Source organism: Trichoderma harzianum, assembly GCF_003025095.1.
Source record: "Trichoderma harzianum CBS 226.95 unplaced genomic scaffold M431scaffold_10, whole genome shotgun sequence".
Classification (NCBI taxonomy): Eukaryota; Fungi; Ascomycota; class Sordariomycetes; order Hypocreales; family Hypocreaceae; genus Trichoderma; species Trichoderma harzianum.
The window spans coordinates 924,902-951,593 of record NW_020209258.1 but is presented as its reverse complement, the minus strand read 5'-3'; the positions used below and the strand labels follow the sequence as shown (position 1 = coordinate 951,593).

Sequence of the window (26,692 nt, the reverse complement as noted above, 5' to 3'; positions counted from 1 at the left end):
CGCCATGTTTCAGCGGTTCTTTGCAGTGGAACGATTGTATCCAAGCAGGGATATGAACAGAAAGCTTACAGCAGCCCCAAAATAGCCACCGTTGGGCTTCCAATAGATGGCTTAGCTTGCATCGTTTTCCACTGGTTGGCCAGCAAGTGATACGCCAGACGGTAATTAATTCCCTTTGGTGGGGTTATGCGAGACTTGACGGGTATTACAGCCAAACGCGGTGGCTTTCGAGCGCTTCATGGACTTCTTAGCACCAAGACTAGCAATTCTGGCCTCAAGCTGTGTTCCTGGATTTACATGGTTCAAGCTCAAACTACCTGGACAGAATACGACACTGGCTCGTAACATTCCCTGCTGATTACATGATTATATTAAGATATATTAATTGCTCCCCTGCTGCCTGTGATGGTGCATCTTTTTCATTTCGTGATCAAATCATGGCCCTGGTTCAATTGCTCAGCATGATAGGACGAGTGCCTTGGTTGGAAAAATGACGGTGGGCGGTTGGCTGCAGATCAGTGGTGTTTGCAAAAGCTTGCCCGTGCTAAAGATGAAACGCGCATCACCATCAAGACCCTTGTCAAGCCTCATTGCACCTTGATCTGGGTATTACGAGTACAACATCTCCTTAACAAAAGATCGGCAACATATTCAAACTCTATACTATATGTATGTAGCACATACTCTCCTGCATAATGCTTTGTCTACATTACCTGTAGTCTTATCGAGTTGTAAATGTCTTTATCTCCGTTTTCAGCCCTGTCGATTCTTTGTGGTACTAAGGTACATGCAAGTGTGTACTCGCCGGGACCCACGTTACTGAGACATGATATCGCCAACAGTAGCAAGGCTGTGCCGCACAGCTTCTGACAAAGACAGCATGCACGCAATGACCCAAAAAAAGAACGTGGCTGCATTATTATTCTATTCTTTGTTCCGAGTAAAATCGATTACACGAACCTGATTAAAGACTTCCATCAACAAGATGAAAACGTCAACTTGTACTAGCGTGTAACTTGTACTTTGCGCTTTTGCACCTCAATTCTCTGACGCGCACGTGACCCCGCTCAATCGTGCCTGATTCTTCACCCAAAAATGCGCCGCTTAAGCCTCGGCGCGTCACGCTACCGCGCCCTCAGTGAAGTTGTCATCGCGCAAACTAAGCCCAAAGGCACCTCAAAGAGACAAATCCCATCCTCACACGCCGAAACATATTTCTATCTCATCCCTGCATTTCGAAACCTTCTGCAGAAGCTCATTGTTTCCTCCGGACACAAACAAAGTGGCCTCCCAACGCCTCCTTACCGCTCCTTCTGGTGACATGCGTCTCATCCCAACTTAACAAAGATGCTCTTTGTTGATCTCAACTCTCCCCCAGTAAGGATCCATCTTGGCTGGGACACAAAGAATCTGGGACCCAGCAGACGACGAATCTGGATTTAGGCTTGGGATAAAATTAGATTGCGGCTGTCTTTGTTTTGTGAATTTGGGCCTCGATCCGATCCTATTTGAGCATATCCGTCCTCGATTTTTATACCTTCTCCATTTTGCCGATTTTCAAAATTTCAAAAGCCTCTCATTCTTTTCACTATCAACTGCTCTCTCATTTCATCTGCCACGACCTAAAGGATACTTTTCTCACTTTGTTATCATGATGAATGGTGGAAGGGGAGGCAGACCACGGTCAAGAGAGCGCAACCCTGCTAGACGACCAAACACCCGGACGGAGGTGGAGGATTTCAAGAAACCAGACTTTCCCTCCCTAAAAGGCGCACCTAGTACGAAACGGCAGTATACATATGGAGCTGCAGAGGAACCTCGCCGCCTCAGCGTGGACGGCATGCCAGCCACCCTTCAGGATGCTATGAACGGTGTTCTTCGAAGGCAGGAACGTCAGGAGGCTGAGGAGGCTGCGGATCTGCAACGTCATGGACAATACTTGAAGCCTCAAGTCACTCGTCGACAAAATCCGGCGAGAGAAATCGACGAGTCGGAATCCGGATCAGACGTCGGGTCTAATCAACCATCACGTGGGCGGGACAACAGCAAGTATAGACAGGGATTGAAGTCTGCTATGGCGAAGCTTGGTACATCTCTTCTACGCTGCGCATTGTTTGAGAAGCAGTATAACGCTAATGATTTTCGCAGCAAAACCAAGCAACACAGCAAAAGTAGCCTTTGATCGAACGTTCAGTCAGCCAGCATCTGAGGATGAAGACGATGACGACGACGATGGAGAGCTCACTCCCGATGAAAGTGATGTTTCCGATTCGCGGAGTTTCAACGCTGAGCGTGATTATTTTGGGCATGCTACCTTGAGGTTATCGCCAATGCCGCCGCCACAAGCCGTCAAACCAATTTCATTGTCCAGCTCGACAAGGTCATCCACTCTATCGGGTCGATCCCTGTCGTCCAATGACCAACAAGAGCAAGCTACGCCAAATAGAATCATCGAAGCCCCAAGTAAAGCTTGGAGTGCCGTCAAGAGCCTCCTAGGGGGAAGGGTTTCTGCGCCTGTCAGTCCGCCGGAATCAGACACGCAGCTAAGTCAAGAGACTGGCACCACCAGACTTCAAGAACAGAGCCAATCCACAGCAAGAATGCGTATCCCCAAGGCACCGACTATTGTGGCCCCAGCAAACCAACCCCGAGGTAAGGAACAGCGGACGGCAATTCCTCGAAGTAACACGATTATAAATCGTCTATCTCCCCTTGCCGCTACCCGGCGGCCAGGCAAACCTCTCCTTAGTCAACAGGACTCTCCCTTTCCTACAGATCACAGCGAAATGGACGACGCCATGCAAGACACTATTCGAGAGACTGAAAGCCGAGTTTCGCGCCAAGAGAAATGGTGGCGCATTCTCGCGTCCCTCTTCCCGTTTACTTCTAGGCGGCAACCTCAGACAAGACATGTTCAAAACGGAGAGATCAACTCTCCCGTGTCTTCTGATTTCGACTCTGACCTTGATTCGGAACTCGATTCAGATCTCACCGACGACTCCATCAACTGGCAACAGCTGTTCAATCCACTCACATACCTGCGGGCCATTTATTGGTTTTTCAGCACCGCCCTAGAAAGCGTCGTCAACTCCTTTTTCGGCCTCTTCTCAGACTCTCTGCGAGACAGGCTGATGCTCATTGGTGAGGCGCTGGTATACACCATTAGCGGGTTTTCGTTCCTTTTGCTGGCTGCAGTCCTCTCCAGCATTGCCATCGCCAACTTGCCTAGCTTCGAAGAGGCTCCATCAGTTTCTGTTCCCTCGGTCTCAATACCAACCTTGCCAAGGTTCGACGACCTTGCCTCTCGAATTGGAAATTTCATCCCGTCCATTAGCTGGTCCTCGCGGAGTGCATGGGATGACTTTCCAGGGCTTAACGAGCTACGAGGCGACCAGTATGCCGAGTTTGGTGATCTCATTAACCAAATACTACGAGATCTCCGCTTGATGAAGGGTGCTGGGAAGCTTCATGAATCATCCATTGAACAGCTAAACTCAGTCGTTCCCAAGATGGTGCACATGACACTCAAAGATGGAAAACCCGTCGTCACGCAAGATTTCTGGCATGCAATCCGGGATCTGGTCGAGAAAGATGGCAGTTTCCCAATGTTGAACAAGAGCAAGGCCGGCAATTACGAGCCTTCGTCAGAGAAGCAGTGGAAGGATATTGCGGCATGGCTGGCGAGACGTCCAGAAATCGCCTCAAAAATCAACGAGGCGAACGATGGGCTAGCCAAGAAGCTGCCACATATGTGGGAGGCTTGGGCAACTGACAACCAGCGCAAGGTCGAGCAAACGCTACGCCCCATCTTGGACAAGATGAAGATTACCGGATCTCTCTCCGACAAGGACATTGACAAGCGCCTTGACCAGATGATTAAAAAGCACGTGGGCAACACCAAAAGTGGCAGCACCGTCGTGAGTCGTGAATACTTTTTACAGTATCTGAGGGACGAGTTTGCCAGCCATCGTACAGAGATGAGAGCCGAAATCAATGAACTGCAGCCCAAGCTGGAACAGCTGATTCGCGACTCTGTCGATCTAGCCAAGAAAGATGACTCCCCAAGCATGACACGGGCGGAAGTTGCCAAGCTCGTTGATGGATTGGTGCGCAAAGCCATTGCCGATATGAACCTAGAGGCCATGGCGAAGGGTCGGATTCGCTCGCACTGGGACAGGGATCTGAAGAACCAGCTCAACTACTTTGGAGTCGGTGCTGGCGCCATTGTCGATCCCAAACAAACGTCTACAACGTTTAGGCCCGATGCCAAATATCTCAATGACAAGGGTCTCAAGGGCGCTCAGCCGTACCCACCCATAGAAGCTCTCCTTCCATGGCATGACGACGGCGACTGTTGGTGTGCTGCTCGTGAGGTGAACAAACGCGGCAACCCCCATGGTGCCAAACTGAGCGTCATCATGGGCCACTCAATCATCCCTCAGCATATCGTGATTGAGCACATCTTGCCCGGTGCCACGTCAAATCCCGGTGCGCGACCCCGTCACATCGAAGTGTACATCAAAATCGAAGACTCGGCTACTAGAGAGCGTCTGCTGGACTTTTCAGCGGCGCACTTCCCCGACGACCTGTCAGACTGGAATTATGCTCCAGCTGATCTACCTCCTCAGTTTGTCAAGGTGACTCAATTTGTCTATGAGGGCGCGGAACTGCATGATGGCGTTCATGTCCACCGTCTCAGCAGCGAACTCATGGCCCTCAACGCCGAGACTGACCAGGTGATTGTTCGGGCTGTGAGCAATTACGGAGCTCCCAATCACACATGTTTCTACCGCATTCGCCTCTTTGGGCGTAAAGTACCAGAGCCAGGCGACGACATGTAAAAACAAAAACACAAAAAAAGGAAATTCTTCTGCATTCGGCGGCGTCACAGGAGCGTTGGTTTTTGATCTCATCTTGAATTTTGTCTCTTCTTTCTTCTTTCTTTCTTCTATCGTCTTATTAAGTGGGAAAGCATCTTTCTATTGAAGCCAGGCGCAAACGTAGATAGGGTCGGAAATTCGGAATGGGCAGTGGAGCTGGAAAAAAGGAAGAATACCCCCTCCTCACGAACACAGCAGGTTTTTGTTTTTCTGCACAGATGGTGGGACATGTTGACTTTTTTTTTACGTATTTGAAATGAAGGCAATGGAGATTCACATTGGATGACTTGACTTGTTCGTTTTGACAGTTTTGTGCATGTGTGTGCGTTTGTGTGTGCTGTTTTGTGTGTTGGGTGTGCTCTGACCTGTCTTTTTAATTTGTAGTGGCTCGTGGGTTTTTAGTGGTTTGAGGGGATCATTGTCTTGTTTTGAGTTTTTCTGCTTTGAAAATGTAGCAAACAGAGACATAGAAGAGGGCATCATGCAGGATGCTGAATATACCAGCGGTTGACTTTTTATACAAATTCTGGTGCTTTTAAACTGTAAGCTAACATTATGCTCTGAATTACACCTCCCCCAATATACAACACCAGCCAGAAATGCTCCCCAAACGGTATCAACAAGTCTCCCTTTAACCATCCAACAGGCCTGCAGCCAAAGCTTCCAGGTCCTCCAATGTCTCAGGTTCCTGGTCCACCTCAATAACCTTGCCTCCCTTCTTCTTCTTGCCCTTGCTCTTCTTCTTGGCATCCTCATCGTCCGAGTCGTCCTGGAACCACTTCTTGGCCTTCTTCCGCGGCGGCTCAGCATCTGAATCCTCATCGCTACGATCCTCCCCAGCAATAGGCAGAGAGCGCAACAAAGCCAACGGATCTTCGCCGTCGCCGTTCTCACCGAGCTGCGGATCAAAGCTCTCGCCACCAGCCATCTCCATTGCTTCCCTCGCCTTTCTCTTCTCCTTCTTCTCTCTCTTCTTCTGCTTCGCGAGCGCCTTGTCGTCCACGTCAGCCTCCTTGACCCTGACTGTCTCGCTATCCAGGAATTTCTGTCGCTGCTCTTCCGCGGGGCCTTGCTGCTTGAAGTCCTCTTCGTCCTGGAGCTCGTAGATTTCGTGCGCGTTGCCTTCTTCGTCAAACACGAGTTTCGACGAGCTGCCCATGAACTTGGCCATCTTCTTCTTTGACTGAAGGGCTTTCTCACGGCGTTTTGAATCGACGACGTATAAATCGTCGCCGCCTAGGGCTATGACCTTGGCATTGTTGATGGTCGCCTTGCCTGTAAGTGCATCAACCTCGTCGTCGTTTAGTCTTCTCTTTACAGACAAAAAGTCATCCTCTTCATCGTCGTCTTCCTTGCCTCCATCCAGCACAAGTTTAGAGTAATGGCTTGACAAAACGTCCTGGTTCGTTCGTTCAAACATCTTGTCGTATTTCGTCCGCACCTCGGGCTTCTTCTTCTCCTTCTTCTTTTCGTACTCTCCGTCCATATCCATGTCTGACTCTGAGTCGCTTGACATGCCTTGGCGGGGCGCGTTCTTTATCCTCTTAATATCCTCACCCTTCTGGAATTTGATCTGTGGGGTTCCAGGCAGACCGAGGCTCGAGGCATATGCGTCCCAATCGTGGTCGTCAAACTTGAATACCTCCTTGTCTTTTTGCAGGTGAATTGACCGTGTGTAACTGATAAATGCCTTTTGGCCCAGATATTTCAAGTCGGGGAACTTGAAGCACATGTCCTGCAGATTGTTCTTGATGCTCTTCTTCTTCTTCTCCTTGACGTGCACTTTCTGTATGGGAATCTTCTTGTGTTCTAGTCGCTTAATCATCCCTTCTTCTTCGCTGGGGTCGAGGAAGAGAACGGCGCGGCCATTGCTCTGGAATCTGGCTGTTCGTCCCACTCGGTGGATATACGTATCAGCGTCTTCGGGGCAATCTGCCTGAATAACCCAATCGACAGCAGGGAAATCGATGCCTCGCGCCACCACGTCCGTCGCAAACAGACATGATGTCTTGGCAGCAGTGAATCTGTTTGTGATTTCCAATCGTGCTATTTGTTTTTGACGGCCGTGCAAGTGAAGTAGCGGAATACCGGGCTGGAGATGTCGAAAGCTTTCGTAGACAAACCGGACTTGCTTGCCGGAACTGAGGAAGACGATAATTTTGCTCTTTACATTAGCTTTGATGAAGCCGTAAAGCGTATCGAGTTTTTCGGGGAGCGGAGTGACGATGTAGTGCTGTTGAAGGGTGGTGGGTGTTGCCGTCGTTGCGTCTTGGTGCACGGAGACGTATTCGGGATCTTTCAGGCTGAGTCGGGCAAGATCTGAAACTTTTTTGCTCTGCGTTGCACTGAACATGAGAGTCTGGCGTGACTTTGGCAGATGCTCAACCAGCGCATCAACTGCAGATTGAAATCCCATGTCCATGATTCGGTCCGCCTCATCCAACACCAAAATCTGCAAGTTGTTCGCGTCGAAGCCGGCCGTCTGGTCCAAGTGCTGCAGCATTCGTCCTGGCGTGCAGACAAGGATATTCATTCGAAGCAACCGCTCAGCCTCCTCCTTCAGATTCTTTCCACCAATAACCAACCCAGCTGAAAAAGCGTGGTGTCGTCCGATCTTCCGTAGCACTTCGAAAATCTGAACCGCAAGCTCTCGAGTTGGGGAGAGGATGAGAGCGCCGAGGCCGTCAAACTCTGTCCATTGTTCGCGATAAAGCTTCTCCAACACAGGTACCAAGAAAGCCAGAGTCTTGCCGCTGCCCGTCTTCGCCGCACCGAGGATATCCTTGCCCTGCAATGCCAACGGGATTGCTTGTTCCTGGATTTCGGTCATGTTTGTGAAGTGTGATGCGTGAAGGCCGGATGCCGTCGCAGGTGAAATGGCCGCAGACAGGTCAGTAAAAGTCTTCACCTTGCCAGACTTGGGGTCCTGCGTAGAATCACGGTAAGTCATAACATCCAGGATAAAAGCACTTGCGCCTCATCCACTCACCAGCTGGGCAATGGCCTCCGCGAGTTTGTGCAGATCTTCATGATCGCGCTTCCTCTTTTGCTTCTTGAGCTCTGTCTTGTTCGGTTTGTGCTGCGGCTTCTGCTTGCCGGCAGTTTTTGCAGGCATTGCGACTTCGGGTGCAGATGCTGGGCTGGATGAGGATTTTGTCGAGATCCAGATCCAGATTCTGGTCAATGGATGCCCGCTGCATGTAGCGATAGGAAACTTTTTTGTCGGGGCGAGCTTATCTTACTTATCCTTGTCGATAAGATAAGCGCGAAAATGAAGTACAGGGTAGCTTCAGAGGCGTGTCTTGTCGGCACGTCGCTCTCCAGTTCGGGAAGCAATGTTTTGGGGACTTTGATAAATATGTAGAGGTAACAAAAAAAACTCAATTCTCGACAGCGAGAAGGCATTCGCAGAATCACTAGTTGTTGCGTGGTGAGTTCAAAGAGACTTGATGGAAGATACCCGGTAGAGAGAATGTGCCAGCTGAAAAGAAACCGTCAACAAATAAGTCAGGTAGTCCAATGGCCTCAATCAACAAAATATCACAGACATAGGCAGCTATATGAGCCTTACGAAGATGATATGAATGAAAATTGGCTTGTAGAATAGCAACAATCACTCGGATATATACACTGAGTTTACGAGTAACAATACCTGAGTACCAATGAAATACGTGTAGAGGGGTTGCTCCACATTGCCTTTAGTACTGCCCCTCCAAGGCCAGATCATCAAAACTACAGGCAAAATGAAATACAAAAATAAGATGTCCAGCCATACAAGAAGGAGAGAATCAAATGTTCAAAAAGCCAAAAAAGAACAGGACCGAACGCGGATCGAACGCGTGACCTAGAGATCTGCAATCTCTCGCTGCCAAGTTTGTTAGTTACTGTGTAACAGAATGGGAATTATGTTTCAGATTCGCTTACCTCTACCACTGAGCTATCGATCCCTGGTGATGGAGCGGGATTTTAGTTAGTCTTATAAAGCTTGGCCAACGGACACGGCAAAAAGGGAGCAAGTTGAAAAAAAGAGTAAAAAGAAAGGACCGAACGCGGATCGAACGCGTGACCTAGAGATCTGCAATCTCTCGCTACCAGATTTGTTAGTGTCTAAGTTGAAACTGGAAATTGTGTCCAGATAAGCTTACCTCTACCACTGAGCTATCGATCCACTCGTTATATAAATGACTTTTCTAAAATGCTTATAAGTCTACCTAGTTGCTATGGGCCTATCAACGTGCCAAACCAAACGCCTGGAATCATCCGCACACGCAAAGCGACGCTGTATTGTTTTTCTTTCTTTCAGTTCCATACCAATTGCGCTCCAGTAGATGTTTCATAGTTCAAACAAGCCGATTTCTCTTCTACTTTCAACCCTATGCAAAGATGGAAAGCAGTAACCCATACTCATTTCACCTTTTCGGTGATCTCTGGCTCGAAGACCCTGTCCTGCATCTCAACGAGAATGATCTGGCTAAGTTGGAACATGTCATGCCCTACCTTCATCAACTGGAGACAGAATTTAAAGGTACGGCAATGGTGGCTGCCTTCCTAATTTTACTTGTATTATCCATGCTGATATGGCACCTAGCGAGACTTGCAAAAGCATCAAGAGACAACGATGGCAATGAAAGTTTTCGAGATCGATTTGATCTCATGGTTAAAGCCGAAACAACAGCATGGAAGCATTACGGCACCGTACGGGAAGCAACGTTCCTCATCCCGCCAAGCGGCTCTCTTTATTCACCTGTTGCATGCCACTTGCATTGCCCTTCATTCACAGTGATTGATCCATACAGCCAAGAAACTGCAGATGAATCAAATGTCTGCATTAAGCAACTGATAGACATCGGTTTCTCTCCTGATCGATGCTTGTTGTACGACCATCTCTCTAGGCGCGAAGCGCTTGATGGGTTTCAGTTCTGATGGGTTTCAGTTCTACCCAGCTGATATTCTCCGTATCCATGAATCTTTCACCTTAGAACTTAGAAGCCGAATGTCCGCCATTGTGGATATATGTTGGGGGGCCTGTGTACGAGATCGCATGCAGAAACTTTATAACTTGACACCATTTAAGCTGTAGGGAGCTTTTAAGGGTGTCGAAATATGGTTGGAATGGGAGCAGACTAATCATTCTGATGATGGTATTTGGAAGGTTATTCGGTTTGTTACCTTTGTCAATCATCCGCAGCGAATGTTGTACGGTTCGCGAGAAAAAAGAGGTCGCATGCAAGATCTGCACTCGACGGCAGCATCCAGACTTGCCGGAATGTCTATTGACGAACAATTCTACACTAAAACCCATAGAATAGGAACCTATGGGAGGCTTACTACATGGCAGTACAAGAGGCAGCAAAGCATGAACGCTTCCGCAATCGCCGAAATCTCTAGTTGCACGCCATTCATATTAAATACAAATATGCCAAACATAGAAACATCTTTACCGGCCAGTTTCACCGAATTTAGACAAACATTGGAGGTGCCAAGAGATCATAAAATGGACGATTTCTTTCAGGTAAGTCTAGTTATTTTACCACCCTATGACCCTTGGTTAATTTGATCTTATAGAATATAAAACGAGAACCGCTTGCGCTATTTCCCGAACTCGGAAAACCGACGGACCACAAAGGCCTGTACCACCTGGCATCCGCACTCGTATTCAATGGCGCCGATTTAGGGCAAGCGCTTTTGATATGTGGACTGAGCTACTCTAATATTGCCCATTGCGAAGAGTTCCTAGATTGGAATGATATCCCTGTTCAGCTTCGAGTTTGGATTGAGAATCAACGTGGATTGAAAATTAATATGAAGGCTGTCGAAAGTATAGACGACCTTCAGAGAGTACACAGATTGCTTTGTCGAACACAGCCGAAAGTGACTCTCCAAAGCCATGGGGCTATTGGCGTTGCTTTAGATATCGCCATACGATATTTCAAACAAATCGAGCACATAGGGCAAGATGAAAGTAAGATTGCAGATCTGGTCTTCGAAAATCCTTCCTTGTGCGAAGCCATGCCTCGAAAATGTGGGCTTTGCAATCAGAGTATTCTTGATGATGCCTTTCCTCGGTTTAAAAGGCTTGATCCTCAAAGATATGTGCTTCGATTCCTCCAAAATGGGTGCGGACTCCCAGGCTGCCCAGGTAACCAGCTGGGTGCCTGGGCCATACCAGCAGACCCCTCGGTGAAGTACACTCGACCAGACCGGAACAAGCTCGTCGCTCTCCCAAGAAAATCAAACTGGGAGGCATATTTTCTACGGAATGGTGTAGAAAATGAATCTCTTCCTGATAATGTGACGCTTGTGTGTTGCCGCTGTCGTACGCAATTGTTTGACGATACCGAGCCGCGCTGGACAAGGGAGTCCACCCCTCGCTATGTTCTACGGCGACCCAATTGCAAGACCTGCAATAAGAAGAACATTAATTGGTCACCACAAAATACTTCGATTCCTTGGGTAGACTCGTCAAAACTTTCGCGGAAGTGGGCAAGCCTCTTGAAACAACCCGCGTTTGATCCAGAAGATGTTGTCAAGAATCCAGACTGGTATTTTCCAACGGCTGAAGCGCAAAAGGCAGATCATCAATGAGTAGACGTCCGGCAAAAAAAGAGAACTCTACTTTCCTCTAACGATTCCTTGCGTATTGGTAGCTCAACAGCATGCAGGGCTCCCGTCACTACATTGGTGATAATCATTAGATCGTAGCGGTTGAAAATCGTCAATGGAGCTTGAAATGTTATAACCAGACTCGTCTCGTTGTCACGACACTCACCTGATGGCCAATTTCAGTTTCACGAGGTAAGGATATCTTGTGGAGTCGAAAGTGTTAACTCCTTTCGCTTTACAATTCTCAGGATATCGCTGTTGAATATATCGATTTTCTTCTCTACACTCATTTCACAAACTTAAGTAGCTGGGTATCAAGGCCTACATTATATAAAAGAAAATTCTTGTCAATTTGGCTCGTAATTTGTATCTCTTGCTACTGGCATTTTGACTCCCACTTATAGCCTTATGTTGATCTGTACATCGCCACAAGACATTGGTGTACGCGCTTTCCCGTATCCTACTTACTATTGTATCACTGATACGTCTCCACAAAGTCGTAAATCTTGCAGCCATATCCGCCATAGCTGCAAATCTGCTGCACCGCCAACCCGACATACATAATAATACTCTCAATCTCATTGTCCCAAGATGCTGCCGCAAATCCCAACTGCTTGCCAAGCTCGAAAAAGGCTTCAATGAAGTGGTTGGCGACAAGTTCTGTCTTCACAATTCCTTCTTGTGCCTCGTGGATATCGTTAGTGAGGGCAACACAAAGTGTAGGGACAGCCACAATGGCGGCGATGGTGCCCTTCCAGCGCTTGATGGTTGGCTGATCGGCCTTCTTCACCTTGGCGATGACGTTCGCCAGCGCTGCGGCGCCAAAATTGGAGACGGTGAGCCCCAGTTTCTGTATTATCGTTAGTAGGAAATACTGGGATTTCTTCATCAATTTCTTGAGGTAGACTTACAGAGTACTTGACAAACTTGGCTGTTGTAGAGGTATCAGTCGGCGGCTTTGTGGGATCCTCACCGACTGGCCAGGTGATGAACGTGGATATCGTCTCGAATGTCAGTGACGTTGCATTCAGCACATTGGTGAGCTGGGCAACGGGTCCGATCGGAACGCTTTCCAATCCGGTGCCTTCAAAGGCGCTGTCAATGAGAAGTGAAATGGTCTTGAACTCGCCGTACACCAACTCCAGACTCGTGGCCGTCGCCAGCGTGAAGTTGGTCACGTCTTTAGCGAGGGCAGGATCAGCTGTGCCCGAAACATACTGGCCGAAAGTATCGGCGGTCAGTCGACCCGTAAGCTTTGGAGGGGCCTTGTCTGCTTTGGCCTTGTAGAGAACTGTTGTAGGAATGGCCATGAGCAATGCGACCAGTCCCAGTAGAGAAAGGGGTCGGTTGCCGGCAATCTTCTTCCAGAGCCATCCAATAACGGGGATGTCCATGTTACTGTTGGCGAGGGTCTTGATCAAGTTGATACCCAAAGCCAAGGCCTTGAATAGGATGTCTCCAAGGGTCTTGAGAGAGTCGATTATGGCATCTATAAGATCTCCAGAGATCTTGACCATGAGAGCCTTGATATCATACTCCCCGCTGTCGAAAAAGTCGAGGAAATCTTTGGCGACGTTAGTGCAGAGTTTGACGATAGTGTCGAGCTCATCTTGGATATCGTCCCAAATAGCAACAAGGTCGTCTTCTGCCGAACCAGGAGTGCTATCATCAGTTAAGACGGCATTTGTAGTACCGCCACCATAGGTGAAATAATATGTCGACCAATTGTAGGCAACGTCCGACTTGACATCTTGGTCAGTCTCATCAGCATTAGACGCAGCAGTCATCTCAAGGGCGGCCTTTGACTTGACGCTCTTGGGAGCAGCAGAAGCGCCGTCGTAATCTTGATTCTGCAGCGTGGGTAATTGAGCTTTGATGGTGGTACGGAGCTCTTCCAGCCATGAGTCGACTGTGATCTCAGTAGTATCCAGAAGATGTTGTCCATAGTCCAGAGCTGCATTAAATCCGGCGGTAATGCTGTCGGCAGTGGCGAGAATGTCATCCCAATTGAACAAGTATCCCAAGAAGTCAATAACATCCTGCAACAGGACGCCCAGCTTCTTGAAGACCCAGACGACAGCCTTGACAATGACCGAAGCTGTATCCAAAATAAAGGAATAGACTTCGTCGCCAATCTTGATAATGAATTGCCAGACTTTGCCAGCAGCGTCCTCTGAAATGACAAATAAGTCAGTAAAGGCTGAAATTTGTACGGGAGTGAGATTTTGAGCCAGAGAGACATATACTTACCAACAAGGTTAACACCCCAATCAAAAGCATCTTCAACCTTGTCCTCAACCTCATGCCAGAAATCTTTGAGCGTGCCTCCAACAGAGAAAGCTCGTATGCCATGAGCAGTTTCTCCTCCGGAAGCAGCCACAAGGCTTACTGCCTTGAAGGATTTCAGCAACTGCTGGCTATCCCCTTGATTCTGGCGTGTCTGATCTACCAGGGCTTGAATCGATGCAGCAGCACTCTTGACATCATCATCCGAGGCATTGGATGGAATAAGAGGAGTACCATCTTGCTTCTTGAGGGCGCGAACATCTTCGGGAGTCTGAACATTGTCAAGCTTCATGATTACCTTCACCGAGGGATCCAAGAGCGGGTTCTGCAGAGGAGTCTCAGGAGACCCAGGTTTGGCAGCGCGGTAAGAGTCTGCTGAGAAAACGAAACAAGAAGCATCGTCGCTTTGAAGTTGAATGTTCAAAACTCCCTTGGCATCTGTCTGATACCATTGACCAGTAGGCCCAAGTGAAGCATACCGGCCATTGACGGTACATCGTACAACACCGGAAGCGCTGACTCTGAGCCAGCATCCAGGAATGAGACTGGCTTCATCGCTAGTGGTGGCTGTAGCATGCATCCGCAGCATGAATCCCTTAGTCTCAATGACATTCAAGTCTGACGCATACCAGAAGGGGTATGTTTGCCACAGCTGTGACACCGAATCTTGTTGCAAGAGGACCAGGTTACCATACTCATCCACGGATAGCAAGCTGCTGACAAGTGTTTGATCTGAACCGTCAGCAGACTTCAGAGAAAGTAGACCAGAGATTTGGCCGCCTTTTCCTTCCGAGAGAAGAGGAATCACAGTTCCATTGGAAAGGGCTGTGCTTTGTGCTGTATAATAGTGAACGGCGTCTGTGTTGGTCGTGTACCAAAATCTCAAAGTCTGTCCGGACAAGGTGACATGGAGGTCCTTGAGACCGCTGACTTGATCTCCCGTGTTGATAACAGTTCCCTTGCCTTTGGCAGAGCAGTACTCGCTTGACTTGAAGGCCGTGATGATTTGACCTCCAATGAGGAGGATGCTCTGATGCGACGTAGGATCCACATATGAATTAATGCAGGTTGCGCCTATGAGACAAATTGGTTAGCATTCATTTCTACATAGTGTGCATGTAATGTGAGAGTTGTGACGTACCGGTAGGGCAGATTGGCTCCACGACCATGGTGCTGCCAGTGAAGAACTTGAACTGAATGTGTGTAGGCCCGCTGAAGGTTTCGTACAAGACAAATACACCGTCTCCGAGAGCGCAGGTTCCCAAAGCAACGCCTATAATTCTTTTGGGGTTCGCAGCCAAGGACCATGGACCCAATAACGTCGCCTGGTTCTGAATGAATTGGACAAAGCGCAGATCTTCTGTGCTGGCGAGTCTGTCTGGGCGTTGGAATGCTACCATAACTAAAGGTAAAGTGCGTTTTGTATCCGTAGATTTATTATTCTATCACAACAGTGTTAACATCGTGCTCTAGGCCTTTGGGTATCCAATAGTGTAAAACTCAACATACCATGTAAATGTGGTCAACTGTAGGAAAGGAAGCTCCACGAATAATCTTGGAGCTTGGAATGGGACCTCGAAGTTCAGCAAATGTGACACCGTAGAGCAACGTAAAGGAAGATGTGGTAGCGGTGGCTCCAGGAGTGGCAATGCAAATATCAAGTGTAGAATCCGGTGCTTGAACAACAGCAAAGGCCTGAACCTTGCCACCGCTGGGAACAATGCCAGATACGCTTCCAAAGTCAATTTTGGTGGCTTTGCCATTGATGACAGTGATCAAGTAAAGATAAGAGTCTTCACTCAGGGAGAAGACACCTGGATCCATGTTGGCATCTCTGAAAACTGCAAAATGCTGGCCGGCTGGGATGGGGTTGGCCGAGACATAGTTTGTCATCAGCTCCGAGTCTTGTTTGATGATCACCATTGTGAAAGAGTGATGGGATGAAAATATGAGTTTGTAGGATGTTTCTTTGTAGAGCTGCTAATGAAGAACTGGTGAGTGAATGATTTGATGAATCTAGACATGAAAGACTTGACATATATATATATATATATCCACATATATGAGAGCGTCGTGAGTTTGGGTTGCCTCCCCCGCCAATATCAAGGCCGATGACTTTATTGCTGCTATTACAACCACCACACCCCAGCCAGCGGTGCCACCGATGAGTTGATATGATGTAAATCATGGCTTTTCGATGGTTTCTCTTCAAAGACCCAATTGCGTCTTCGGCTGTCGATGCCAAGACGACAAACTCGGGTCATCGGCATCCGAATCATCGTTTAGTTGATGCAAATACGGCAATACGAGCCCACTCCGGTACTTCTATGACAAGCGAAAATGTGCTGGGTTCACGATGCAACATGCAAGGCTGATATGAGCGGTATAGCCGCTGCAGCCTTTCTTGTTATTTGGGTGTCTCGTGCTGATGCATTCACACCCAGTCAATATTGAATCCATCCTAGAAAGCAGTTATGATGCATGCCTATAAGCTTACCTTTAATTTTCAGGGTGCATGGCAAGACAGGTTAGCGGACATTCGTATCATCCCTGCATTACCACCCTACCGTTTAACTCTGCCGGCGGTTAAACAAAAAGTGATCACATAGCTGCATATTCCCGTTGGCTGCCGATCTGTGGTTGGCCAGAATTGTCACAAGGCTGTGTCAACAAATCGAAGCTGAATGTAAGAAAATAGCGTTCCAGAATAGTCACCAGGGCTTGCGGGTTCCAGACTATCGTGTTCTGTTTGCTTGATTACCCGATTAGGAAACCTTTTGAAGTTGACGGGAAATGATATCATAGTCTTTGTTTTGGAGGTATCAGAACTTCATATGCGGAATTTGATATTTAAGTTCTCTTTTCGCTGATGATTGAAATATCAACAACAAGCGATCATAGCTAGAAAAACAAGCATCTATAAGCAATTTCTTCTACTGATTCTCTTCACAACCTTATTTCCAAAGCATCATATCTCAATACACCGGCAAAATGACAAGCTACATCAACTCCACTGATTCAAACCCCTGGGATCAGATGATTGTTCTTTCCCAGAAGGTCATCAATGAATCCTTTCAGAACATGTGGGAGGTTGCTCAGCTTGATGGTGATTCACCTCTCACTCACTACGAGCGCACTACTAGAGGTGGAGAATATCTCAAGTTTGATGTCGGTGCCCCCTCTGTGGAATTGCAGGTTGTCCCCAAGGATGAATTGCTTTTCTTCAAGCTACATATGACAAGCGGATCTTGTTTCATCTACCTGAGCGATGACTCGAATGATGATAGTCATATCGACTGGCAGATAAACGACTGGGTTTTTGCTTTTTCGGTTAGCATTGGTAAGCTCATTCCTTTCTTCATATAATTTGGTGCATCGTATACTTACAATATCCTTAGCGCAAAAGACGGTTGAAAAAGAAAGCCAAGAGTACAAGGACTTCAAGAACCGTTCTGGGCTCCTTAACTGGGACTTTTCGTTGGCATGCCTCTTTATTGATACTTCTTGTAAGTTGTGTTTTGATATATTCTTCTCTCATAGCAAGTAACTAATTCTAACTGTTGTTCTCTAGCGTCTACCAAGTTTTCGGAGGAGCTGAGCTCTTTCGGCGACAGACAGTCAGATTACAATACCCTCATGACTGCCAGATCGAAGGGCGTCTTCCAGTCGTTCGTTAGTGAGTGGGTTAATGTAATGGCAGCGTCAGGATGCAACATCTTGGGTTACTCTGCACAGGCCAGTGCCGACACAAGTGGTATGCTCTCCTTCTCCCCCCTTGGCAGGTATATTCAGGAACATTGGCGCTCTAACCTCCTACACGCTGTCTATAGACCAGTATCAACCCACCTTCCCGCCTACTCTTATGGACTATGATACCTACCCTTGGAAGGCTACTCCAACTTCGGCGAACCAAGACAACCTCGACACCAATTCTCTGTGCTATCTCATGATGTCCAACTTCACCGTGCCTGCAACTGACGCGGTAACCTACAGCGGCCAGTGGACAGATGACCAGCACGGCGGTACTTATGTTCTGAATCGTTCCCTCTTCTGGCCCTGGATGTTTACCGTGCTTCGGGACGTGGTCAAATCCATGGTCCCTGTTCCAGATGTCCCAACGCTCTATTGGGACAACACTGACCCAAACCACCCATATGCGTCTCGAATGGAATATCACTTTGGAGATAACACGGCTAGCGATGACAGCTATAAATTTGTCTCAACTGGCCCTGGTCAATGGTCTTGGACCGGTGTTCCCCTCAGCCAGTCCAACAAGGTCGCTAATCCAAATGATAGCAGTGATTACGAAACCATTGTTGAATCTACCAATGTTCCTAAGCCTGGTGCTCGTAAGTGCAGCGTGCCACCCAAAGAATACTTAACACAAGATACATACACTAAGACAAGGTTGATAGCCCCTGTCAGCGGCGGCACTCTCAGTTTTACCGCCGGCCAAGAACAGATCAGCCTGACTGGCAAGTCTACTTTTGTTGTCCGAGTAGACCACAGCAGGAAGAAGAATCCCACATAGTACGTTGAGGCTTCCTGGACTTCTGAGGATGCACTCATTTATCCAGATGTGGATCAATTGGCTAATACTACACTAGCACCCTAATGACTTTTGTCTTGACTTGGAGCGTTTCTATTGCTGTGGCCGCGGTTACTGATGGCGGAGTTCAATTCACCATTATAAATCACACCGTGGACACCGAACCGACGTCGGAGGGCAACCTGTCCTGGGTACCATCAGCGGATGTTGTGGCATCCAATCTCAAGACTCAGATGAGCAACAGTCTCACCAATGCGGCTGCGAATGCTAATACCAACTTGATGAACGTTCTCGCGAACCAGCACCGCCTGTATCTCCCGGCCAAGGGGCATTTCCTTATGCATGACCCTGTTTTCAACAGCAAGGGCGACCTTTTGGTTGGACTGGATTATAATGGGTAAGAAGATAAAAAAAAAAAAAAAAAATACCCTACCCAATCGAACATGATAGAGTGCGAATTCTAACCATTTTCTCAGGGCTGACGCACCACCACCGCCGGCTAAGAAATAGATATGAAGTTAGAAGGGACCCGGAATGGGCTCGTTGAATAGCAGTGGGCGCAACGACACTGCTGTAAATGCCCTTTTCTACTTTGAAGTCTGTTTCTTGCTTCACATATATTGACTTTTCTTTCTCTTTGTTGTTTAGTATGGGGAAGCAATCTTTCATAATAAACCTTGAATATGTTTGTGATTTACTACTATATAGAAAATTGACATTTGTTGTCTGAGAATAAGGTGCCTCTTAATACTATCTAGCGCAATATTCAGATTGAATGGAAGTAAGAGTCAAAACACTAGCAGCCTGAAAGCCTATTGTAACCTTGCATGGAGAGAGCAATCGGGCTGTAAGTTATGAACTGAAGCGAAAGAGGCAGCGATTTCTTGATGCAGAGTATTGAGCTTGCCTGTGCCGCTTGTGAAAGAAAGAATTGATGAACTAAATTTTGACCGTCTGTCTCCAACAAAGACGCTAAGGCGGGTTGGTGGAGTGGTCTAACACGTGCGACTCAAGATAATATCTTGATCCTTCAAAAGGATTTCGCATCTCGCAAGAGGCGTGGGTTCGAATCCCACACCCGTCAGTCTTTCTTTTTTTCCATCTCGCATTAATTTTTTTTTGTCTTAACTAGCCTTCCCTAATTATCCAGCTACATCTCAAGGAGTATGTGGATTGCTTGCTTACACTAATTTGGCTCTTCGCGCATCCTTCTCCGTCAATGCCCGAAGCCCACTGATCACTCAAGTCAAGTCATGAACCAGATGTGGGTTTCCGACTCCTTAGGAATATAGCACTGTCGGCGATGAGAAAGAGAGCGCGTACGCGACAGCATTAACAAGTGTAGTCGCTTTGGTATTATTCAGTTATTTGAAGTAAATGCTGAGAGCCAGCGGACTGCGTCATCTCATTAGCTGTCTACATACAGTTCATTCGTCTTTCTGAGGCTGATGTGAACCAATCGCATTACACCATTTCGAAGGGAAGGTATCTTATTGCGCTTAAGGCCGGAAATGCAACACTCGTATGCTGCCAAGTAGACAAAAATGAAAGAGATAGTAATCCAGTTAAAATTGGTAACAGTTTTCCCATGGGTCTCTCCAAGTTTGAAAGGAAATTCACCCCTGTATCTTGTCAGTTGATCCACAGGTGGTGTTTTGACCCCAATTCACATCATAGAGGAGCTTGGGGTAGATTGAATGTACCCCAACTACATGGATATTGAAGACTTATAAATGCAAGTGAGTGTCGTTGTATAATCGGATCAAATCAAATCATTTCACTCATATTTGGCTTTCGGTCTTTTTATCGCCTTCTTTACTGCACAATGGCTCTACGGGCTGCTTCTTTGTTCGCTCTTTGTGGCGTTTCCTTAGCCTCATCATCAGCGCCATCAGTTAAATCCGTCAGAACTCTATTCGAATTCCCCAAACAATCTTACATCGAGAACCTCGCAGTTCGAAGCAATGGCCAGATTCTCATCTCAGATCTCAGCACATCACAACTTTATCTCTTCGACCCTTCAGTACCCGGGCCAAGTCAGCCTGTTGTTGTTCATGACTTCACCGAATCTCTTGGCCTCGCGGGCATCGCAGAGTACCAGCCAGACGTATTTGCCGTGATTTCGGGTAATTCTTCATTTACCAGCGACATTCCTAGTGCTGGAACATGGAATGTTTGGAGTGTAGACCTACGAGGCGTTGGGATCTCCTCGTCACATGGCAAGCCAGGGCTCACATCTCCCCCTGTGGTGAAGAATATTGCACATGTTAAGCCAGCTCAATTTCTCAATGGCATTTCAGTGCTCTCCCAAAAGGATCAAACTCTTCTCGTTGGCGATGTGAATGGTGGTGTTATCTGGAACTTGGACATCAAGACGGGACATTACGAGGTTGCTATTAACAATACATTCACACAGCTCTATGCATCACCACCTTTTTCAGCATCAGGAGTAGATGGAGTTCATGTTCGTGGCAACTCAGTTTACTTTACAAACTTTGGAAACGGTACTTTCAATAAGATGCCCATCAACTCGGACGGCACCTCTGCAGGGCCTGTTACGACAATTGCACATATCAAGGGGCCATTGGACCAGTACGACGACTTTACGTTTGACTGTGATGGCAATGCTTTTGTGGTGACGGGAGGCGGAAATACTATCGAGCTGATTTCAGCTGATGGCAAGCGCCAAGTTTATTTTGCTGGCAACCTCAACTCTACTGCGATTGCCGAGCCAACGTCTTGCGCATTTGGTCGTGGCCCGCACGACAAGAATGTCCTCTATGTTGTTACGGCTGGTGGAATGGAAACGCCAGTAAATGGAGACATTGTAATTGGTGGACAACTCGTTGCGATCAACACTACCTCGAGGGGATCTGCATGCTAAACTCTGGCAATATTCTTGTTTCGGTAGATAGGAGTAGCTCCAAAGCTAGTATTGAGTAATAAACTTGCCATCGTGTCAGACAAGATGTATCTCCAACTTTATCTCTTTGTCCTACGTTTGCATCAAGATGAAGACGGAGAAAAATCCAACGTCCATTGTACGTGTTTTCTCTCATTTGTTGACCGGCAGCTAGAACTTTCTGATCTGCAGCAAGCACGTATTCAAGCATCATCCAAGTAAATGTGAGATTCACAAGAAAGAAATTGTGCGCAATGATGAAGTATCTTTAGTCTATTCACCAAGAGCTGACGTGACGGAAATCGACAGAGAGCTTCCCAAATCTATGGTCTGTAGCACGAATCACTGCGGCCTTGGCCGTTATCAACGCATCTTTCACCACAGTACTCAACAAAATGGATTTCTCCATTTGGTCCACCTGCGCAATAGAATAGCGACTTTTTCCTCCAGTTGTCATCTGTGGGCTTGCCAGCTGCTCTAAGGGCGCTCACTATCTGGTCATAGTAGTTGCCTTTTCTTTGTTAGAACAAGCAGCTTAATACCCGGAGCTTTTCTACATTCTCACCGATGCCTAGAAGAGTAGATCCACAGTAATCGAGATTCTTGCTGCAGTTTCTCGCTGTGGCGAAAGGGACGAGAGTGGCTAGAGCTGCGACAGATGCAACTGTGAAGCGCATGGTGACGGTGGATTAAGTCTGCAAAGCCTTGATATAAAATCTTGAAATTCGCAGAGAAACAGTGTAAAAGAAGAGAGATCCACGGATTTTCGAATTTTGACCGCGGAAATGGCTGGTTTAAATGTTCAAGTCTCTGAAACTTTTCTCATTCTCGAAAGCTATGGCAGCGGCGACGCGAAACATCATATGAGAAGATCTCACATATGTCTCGTATAAGATAACAGTTATATGAAAGCTGGAAGGATATGGAATGCAGGCCTTCGGGCATCTAAACATGTATCCACACAGCAACGCCACCGAGTACGAATATTGCAAGTATTGCGAGTGATATTTTTAGGGATATTTAATATTACTCCTCTTTCAAGTCCTTCTGCCGTACGTGATGGGTTATTTTTCGCCACCTTTGATCTCTTTCCCTTTTGTCAGAAGAATATGAAAGAATGTGATGCATACTCTCAGCGACATGTCTTATTGAGTCGCAGACAGTCTACGAGCGTTGATTGCTTGGCATGGGACGCCGCGGAAATAAACAGCCACCTTAATTCTGTTAACAATTGATCGCAAACTTCTTAGGAATATATTTTGAGTATAACTATCGAGACGTATCGCCTTGGGGATGTACATAGCTACGCATTCTATCTACTCTACGGCACCTTTGACATGCAGATAATGCTTCAAATTGATAGATAGTCTTTTTTAAAAGTAAATCTCAGACCCTCACTGCCAGCCTGATGAGTTTGACCTTTGATAGTCAAATGAAGTCTGTTATTCTGGGGTAAATCACCGACTAACAGCTCACTACAATGGATAGAGCGACGTGCCGACGACGGGTAGATGTTTGAGTGAGCCGGGTGCAGCCGATGTCTTGGACCTTTGCGTCCGATGTCCACTTTACAGAAAATGAAACTTCCATCTCGGTTGGACAAAATGTGAGTGGCATATCGGTTGGCCATACCTACAGAACGTAGTTCACCTATGCCTCATGTACCACTTACACCACACGGACGGAGGGTTTTGTATGGGCTATCTGCCTTTATGTGCTACATCTCTCGTCGTATAATTTGTGTAGTGAGAATAGTCAATTATATGTCGGTAGGAGAAACCCTCCGAAAAGAAAATTCCTAAGAAATAAAAAATGACGTTGTTTAGTGGCACCACTTGAAGTATCGGAATGATGGTGTGGAGATCTCTGAAGTATGAGGGGGTTGGCATGCGCAATGCAGCCATCGTCGTCCTATGAAAACAAGAAAAAGCAGCGCCCTCTTGCTAAATAGGTTAAGCGATGCGTCTGAACTTGAGCTGAACGATTGAGCCGGTAACAAACAGGGCGAAAAAGTAGCGCTGGTGTTGGTCGATGCACCCCTCAGAGTTAAGGAAGAGAGCGTACTATTCGACGTTTGTGATCCGCTTCAGCTTGAAGGTTTCTTTTTGAAGAGCTGACAAAAAGAAACATTTTCTGTCGTCATAGACGACCCTCAAACAGTTACAACGTATTCTATCCATTGGCAACTGGAATAGTTTGATGTCGCCCTCTTGGAGAATTGCGTTCTTTTAGATATTGCTACAGCTAGTCACACCAGTTGGACATAATTGAGCTTTACCCAGTTCCATCCAATATATATGTGAAATTTCGGGAGAGTGATCATGAATATTCTCGGAAGTCATCTTCTGGAGTGTACCAATAATGATACTATCTTGCCGGAAGCCCCCGAAGATTTTGCTCAGCTCCCCCAAATATTCTTCGCTGTTGCTATACGAGCCGTCTTCTAATTTGAGAATAAGTCACACGCTATTGTCTCTCCGCTGGCCTATAGTCTCTTCCATCAACGTGCCATCAGTTCAGCTTCATCCGCGCTAAATTGCTAATGCCATTCATATTCCTGGTTCTTGAATAGACTTTCTGCCACAAACCATACCTTTCTATTATTTGCTAAAATTAAGGTTAATTTTGACAGCCACCCCGCTGATTGCTTCGACGTTCTAGCTTAGCTTGGCGTCATAACTCGTGGCAGTTTAACCTAGTTCAATCAGCTCCTGGAAAGCTCGGCAACTACTGCATATGTATCTCTTTATCTCTATAAGAATGATCGCTCGCGTTCTACTGATATTCTGTTTTTCTGGATTACCACTAAAAGTTAATTGTTATTCTTGAGTCTTTAATACCTATCTACCCATCAAAGTTTTACAATGTCTGAAGTCACCAATCGTAACGATGTTCGAGCCGCAAATGCCGCCGGAGGTTGGACTATTGTCTATGGAGATCTCATTAACGAAGCGGATGTAGTTGAGCTAATTATATCTGTTCCCACTGGCACTGTAGCTGGTTGGGTCTCCGACCAAGTGGACGCACAGGTGCAAAAGTTTAACCAAAGCCTAGCCACCATCTCTGACGATGTTGTCAAAGAAGCAACAGAATTTCTCAAAAGTCTTCTTCAAGGAAAAAGATCCGGGGAGCGAGACATCAATGGATTGGGAGTCAAAGCAGGAATTGTCACGTACCACCGCAAACTTAAGACGCCTTTTGGTTCTACACCGCTACCAAACAACCATCAACCATACATTGGTATACGAATTACCAAGCCCCTGCCACCAAAAGGAGCGGCTACTGCAATTCCAGTGCCACCAAGTGCGCAGCCGGGTACACAACAGCCTACGCAATCGAGAGTGCCATCGAATGGCTTAGACAGCAGATCTTGGTACAGGATCACGAATTCAGCGAGGCCCGGAATGGCAATTGATGTCGTCAATGATGGTAATAAACAGCAAGATGGTCAAGTGCAAATGGCCGCCGAGGGGAATTTCAGCGGACAACATTGGCAGCTTCGTCCTTCTAGAACCAATCCCGGAGCCTATAATCTGTGTAATATGTGGCTCGGAAGTGACAAGTGCTTGGACGTGTATGGCAATGACAAAACACGACCACATCTAGCCACAGCTGGTAACTACTCGGGACAGCAATGGCGCGTCGAACAACAGGGGAATGGAACTTGGAAGATGTCGAACTCATATTCTGGGCCACTGGCTTTGTCGGCTGATGCTTATGGAGCAGAGCTATCCCTTAAAGATCCCCAGCTTTCTCCTGCAATGTCGTGGACCTTGCAGCCTATTAAGCCAATCACGGAGGTTGGCTTTTAATGCTTGTGGTATCTCGATATTAATTGCCTGCCTATGTAGTTAATGTAAAAGCTGTATCCTTTGATGAACCCTTGTCACATCTATCTATGCCCTACAAAAGGACATAAAACGAATTCTCAATGATCATATCATCCGCAGTCTCTATTGGTTGGCATTTTGCTTGAGCTTCAGATATTGTGCGAGCAGCTCTCTTATGGTTTGTTCGAAGCCAATAAACTTCCACCCGAATGCCTTTTCTGTAGCATCGCCATCCAGTCGCCACTTGATACAAGGTAGCGTGCCCTCAAGCGGCAGCAGTTTACTTTGCACTTCTCCCGGGAAATACTTCTTAGCAACCGCTGCAACATCTCTATCCCATACCACGCCTTCAGGGGTGTCAGAGCTAAGGATGTACTCGGTATTTCCTGGAATTCGAGCGCTGTCCACTGCATCGACGTGGGCGCGTGCAACGTCAGCAACGTGAACAGGCACGCCGACGAACGGAAATGATGAGTTCGTAGAGCCGTCAAGTGCTGGGGCAAGGACTGCAGCTCGGTTATCCTTCAATAGCTCATCTACAGAGCCACTTGGAGGAATTCGCTCATCCGGACCAAACACCACAGAGGGAAGCAGATGAACAAAGTCAAAATGAGGCTTCTTTTTCTCAATAAAGTCCCGCGTAGCAATTCTCGAGTATGCCTTTGAAGCCCAGTAGGCTTCCATGGCACTGCCATATGGCTTTTGAGGATCCGAATTTATATCCGATGCTGCTCATCGATTATTAGAAAAGTTAAACCATAGGGATGCACCATGTCTCTTACCGGAGTACAGTCTCACACTGTCGGGAGCCATGTTCCATTCGAAAGGAATCAAGGTGACGCCTGTGCTGTGTGAGTTGCATGCTGTTTTGCGTGCTCGGAGGACTTACATGAGGAAGTGATGACAATTCTTCGGACGGAGGGGACATTGGCGGCTGCTTCCAAGACCGTGGTTACCATGGATATCGCAGGACTTATTATGTCTCTTTCGTAATCATCACTCTAATTAACAAGATTAGTTTCTAAAGGTCATCATACATGCTAAAGATTGAAGCACCTACTTCATGTGCCAGCGGGGATGCGATGTGGATAATACTCGTGATGCCATCTAAAACAACACGCCAATTGTCACATGCCAAGAAATCAGGAATCACGACAAAGTCTAAGATCCCTTTCTTATGGCCTTCGTAAATCAGGGAGTTTTTGCCCGCAAGTTGTGAGATACTTTGCTCATTTCGAACGACGGCGCGAATGGCATAGCCTCTTTCGAGAGCGATAAGCAGAGACTTGAAACCAATGAAGCCAGTGACTCCGGTTATCTAGGTGTGTTAGCTAAAGAGTTATGAAGTTTTAACTTTTTCAAGTTGAACTTCTCACCAGCAGCTTTTGTGAAGTAATGTCATGTTTTGCAGAGCTCATCTTGAAGATCCGGTAGAGAAAGGAATTGAGATTGACTTGAATGTGCTACAAAACAGCAGAAACTGTCCATCTTTTATAGACAGAGCCATGACTATATAAGTTCATATTAACTTGCACTTACTAAGAGCACCGAAATCAGTTTACTTGGCTGATTACACCGTCTGATTCTATGTGAATTACACTTGGTACGGAACGTTTAGACGTTCACAGCATCTCGTTGCGGA

At 47.0% G+C, this 26,692-nt stretch overlaps 11 protein-coding genes and 3 non-coding genes across 14 annotated transcripts; 8 read left to right on the top strand and 6 right to left on the bottom strand.

Moving 5' to 3' along the window:
• Positions 1–1,654: 1,654 nt before the first annotated feature.
• Positions 1,655–4,841, top strand: M431DRAFT_7756 (hypothetical protein; the record flags this gene model as incomplete). The annotated part of the gene is made up of 2 exons (XM_024922592.1): positions 1,655–2,087; positions 2,149–4,841. The coding sequence occupies 2 exons, from the start codon at positions 1,655–1,657 to the stop codon at positions 4,839–4,841; spliced, it is 3,126 nt and encodes a 1,041-aa protein (XP_024772013.1).
• Positions 4,842–5,437: 596 nt separating this feature from the next.
• Positions 5,438–8,064, bottom strand: M431DRAFT_510510 (hypothetical protein). Its single transcript, XM_024919495.1, has 2 exons — positions 7,870–8,064; positions 5,438–7,806 (listed from the first exon to the last, which is right to left on the bottom strand). Exons 1-2 carry the CDS (start codon positions 7,993–7,995, stop codon positions 5,512–5,514), a joined length of 2,421 nt encoding a protein of 806 aa, XP_024772012.1. The 5' UTR covers positions 7,996–8,064; the 3' UTR covers positions 5,438–5,511.
• A 632-nt stretch (positions 8,065–8,696) lies between these two features.
• Positions 8,697–8,827, bottom strand: M431DRAFT_t139. The gene has a single exon. It is a non-coding gene; the product is annotated as a tRNA-Gln (tRNA).
• A 92-nt stretch (positions 8,828–8,919) lies between these two features.
• M431DRAFT_t138 lies at positions 8,920–9,048 on the bottom strand. The gene has a single exon. It is a non-coding gene; the product is annotated as a tRNA-Asp (tRNA).
• Positions 9,049–9,137: 89 nt separating this feature from the next.
• M431DRAFT_215798 (hypothetical protein) lies at positions 9,138–9,937 on the top strand. Its single transcript, XM_024913510.1, has 2 exons — positions 9,138–9,405; positions 9,469–9,937. The coding sequence occupies exons 1-2, from the start codon at positions 9,264–9,266 to the stop codon at positions 9,801–9,803; spliced, it is 477 nt and encodes a 158-aa protein (XP_024772011.1). The 5' UTR covers positions 9,138–9,263; the 3' UTR covers positions 9,804–9,937.
• An 889-nt stretch (positions 9,938–10,826) lies between these two features.
• Positions 10,827–11,624, top strand: M431DRAFT_510509 (hypothetical protein). Its single transcript, XM_024919494.1, has one exon. The coding sequence runs from the start codon at positions 10,890–10,892 to the stop codon at positions 11,463–11,465; it is 576 nt and encodes a 191-aa protein (XP_024772010.1). The 5' UTR covers positions 10,827–10,889; the 3' UTR covers positions 11,466–11,624.
• A 334-nt stretch (positions 11,625–11,958) lies between these two features.
• On the bottom strand, positions 11,959–15,692 carry M431DRAFT_497635 (hypothetical protein; the record flags this gene model as incomplete). Its single annotated transcript, XM_024917622.1, has 6 exons — positions 11,959–12,333; positions 12,395–13,654; positions 13,747–13,808; positions 13,869–14,843; positions 14,911–15,211; positions 15,279–15,692. The coding sequence occupies 6 exons, from the start codon at positions 15,690–15,692 to the stop codon at positions 11,959–11,961; spliced, it is 3,387 nt and encodes a 1,128-aa protein (XP_024772009.1).
• A 1,068-nt stretch (positions 15,693–16,760) lies between these two features.
• Positions 16,761–18,300, top strand: M431DRAFT_91144 (hypothetical protein; the record flags this gene model as incomplete). The annotated part of the gene is made up of 4 exons (XM_024924225.1): positions 16,761–17,109; positions 17,168–17,275; positions 17,341–17,523; positions 17,600–18,300. The coding sequence occupies 4 exons, from the start codon at positions 16,761–16,763 to the stop codon at positions 18,298–18,300; spliced, it is 1,341 nt and encodes a 446-aa protein (XP_024772008.1).
• An 83-nt stretch (positions 18,301–18,383) lies between these two features.
• Positions 18,384–18,719, top strand: M431DRAFT_91561 (hypothetical protein; the record flags this gene model as incomplete). Its single annotated transcript, XM_024924274.1, has 1 exon — positions 18,384–18,719. The coding sequence occupies one exon, from the start codon at positions 18,384–18,386 to the stop codon at positions 18,717–18,719; it is 336 nt and encodes a 111-aa protein (XP_024772007.1).
• Positions 18,720–19,294: 575 nt separating this feature from the next.
• M431DRAFT_t141 lies at positions 19,295–19,402 on the top strand. The gene has a single exon. It is a non-coding gene; the product is annotated as a tRNA-Leu (tRNA).
• Positions 19,403–20,143: 741 nt separating this feature from the next.
• On the top strand, positions 20,144–21,202 carry M431DRAFT_7751 (hypothetical protein; the record flags this gene model as incomplete). Its single annotated transcript, XM_024922584.1, has 1 exon — positions 20,144–21,202. The coding sequence occupies one exon, from the start codon at positions 20,144–20,146 to the stop codon at positions 21,200–21,202; it is 1,059 nt and encodes a 352-aa protein (XP_024772006.1).
• A 121-nt stretch (positions 21,203–21,323) lies between these two features.
• On the bottom strand, positions 21,324–22,003 carry M431DRAFT_510508 (hypothetical protein). Its single transcript, XM_024919493.1, has 2 exons — positions 21,786–22,003; positions 21,324–21,731 (listed from the first exon to the last, which is right to left on the bottom strand). Exons 1-2 carry the CDS (start codon positions 21,895–21,897, stop codon positions 21,544–21,546), a joined length of 300 nt encoding a protein of 99 aa, XP_024772005.1. The 5' UTR covers positions 21,898–22,003; the 3' UTR covers positions 21,324–21,543.
• Positions 22,004–23,986: 1,983 nt separating this feature from the next.
• Positions 23,987–25,246, top strand: M431DRAFT_510507 (hypothetical protein). Its single transcript, XM_024919492.1, has one exon. The coding sequence runs from the start codon at positions 24,085–24,087 to the stop codon at positions 25,030–25,032; it is 948 nt and encodes a 315-aa protein (XP_024772004.1). The 5' UTR covers positions 23,987–24,084; the 3' UTR covers positions 25,033–25,246.
• Positions 25,103–26,486, bottom strand: M431DRAFT_215748 (hypothetical protein). Its single transcript, XM_024913509.1, has 5 exons — positions 26,427–26,486; positions 26,111–26,368; positions 25,940–26,051; positions 25,833–25,892; positions 25,103–25,778 (listed from the first exon to the last, which is right to left on the bottom strand). Exons 1-5 carry the CDS (start codon positions 26,466–26,468, stop codon positions 25,174–25,176), a joined length of 1,077 nt encoding a protein of 358 aa, XP_024772003.1. The 5' UTR covers positions 26,469–26,486; the 3' UTR covers positions 25,103–25,173.
• Positions 26,487–26,692: the final 206 nt, after the last annotated feature.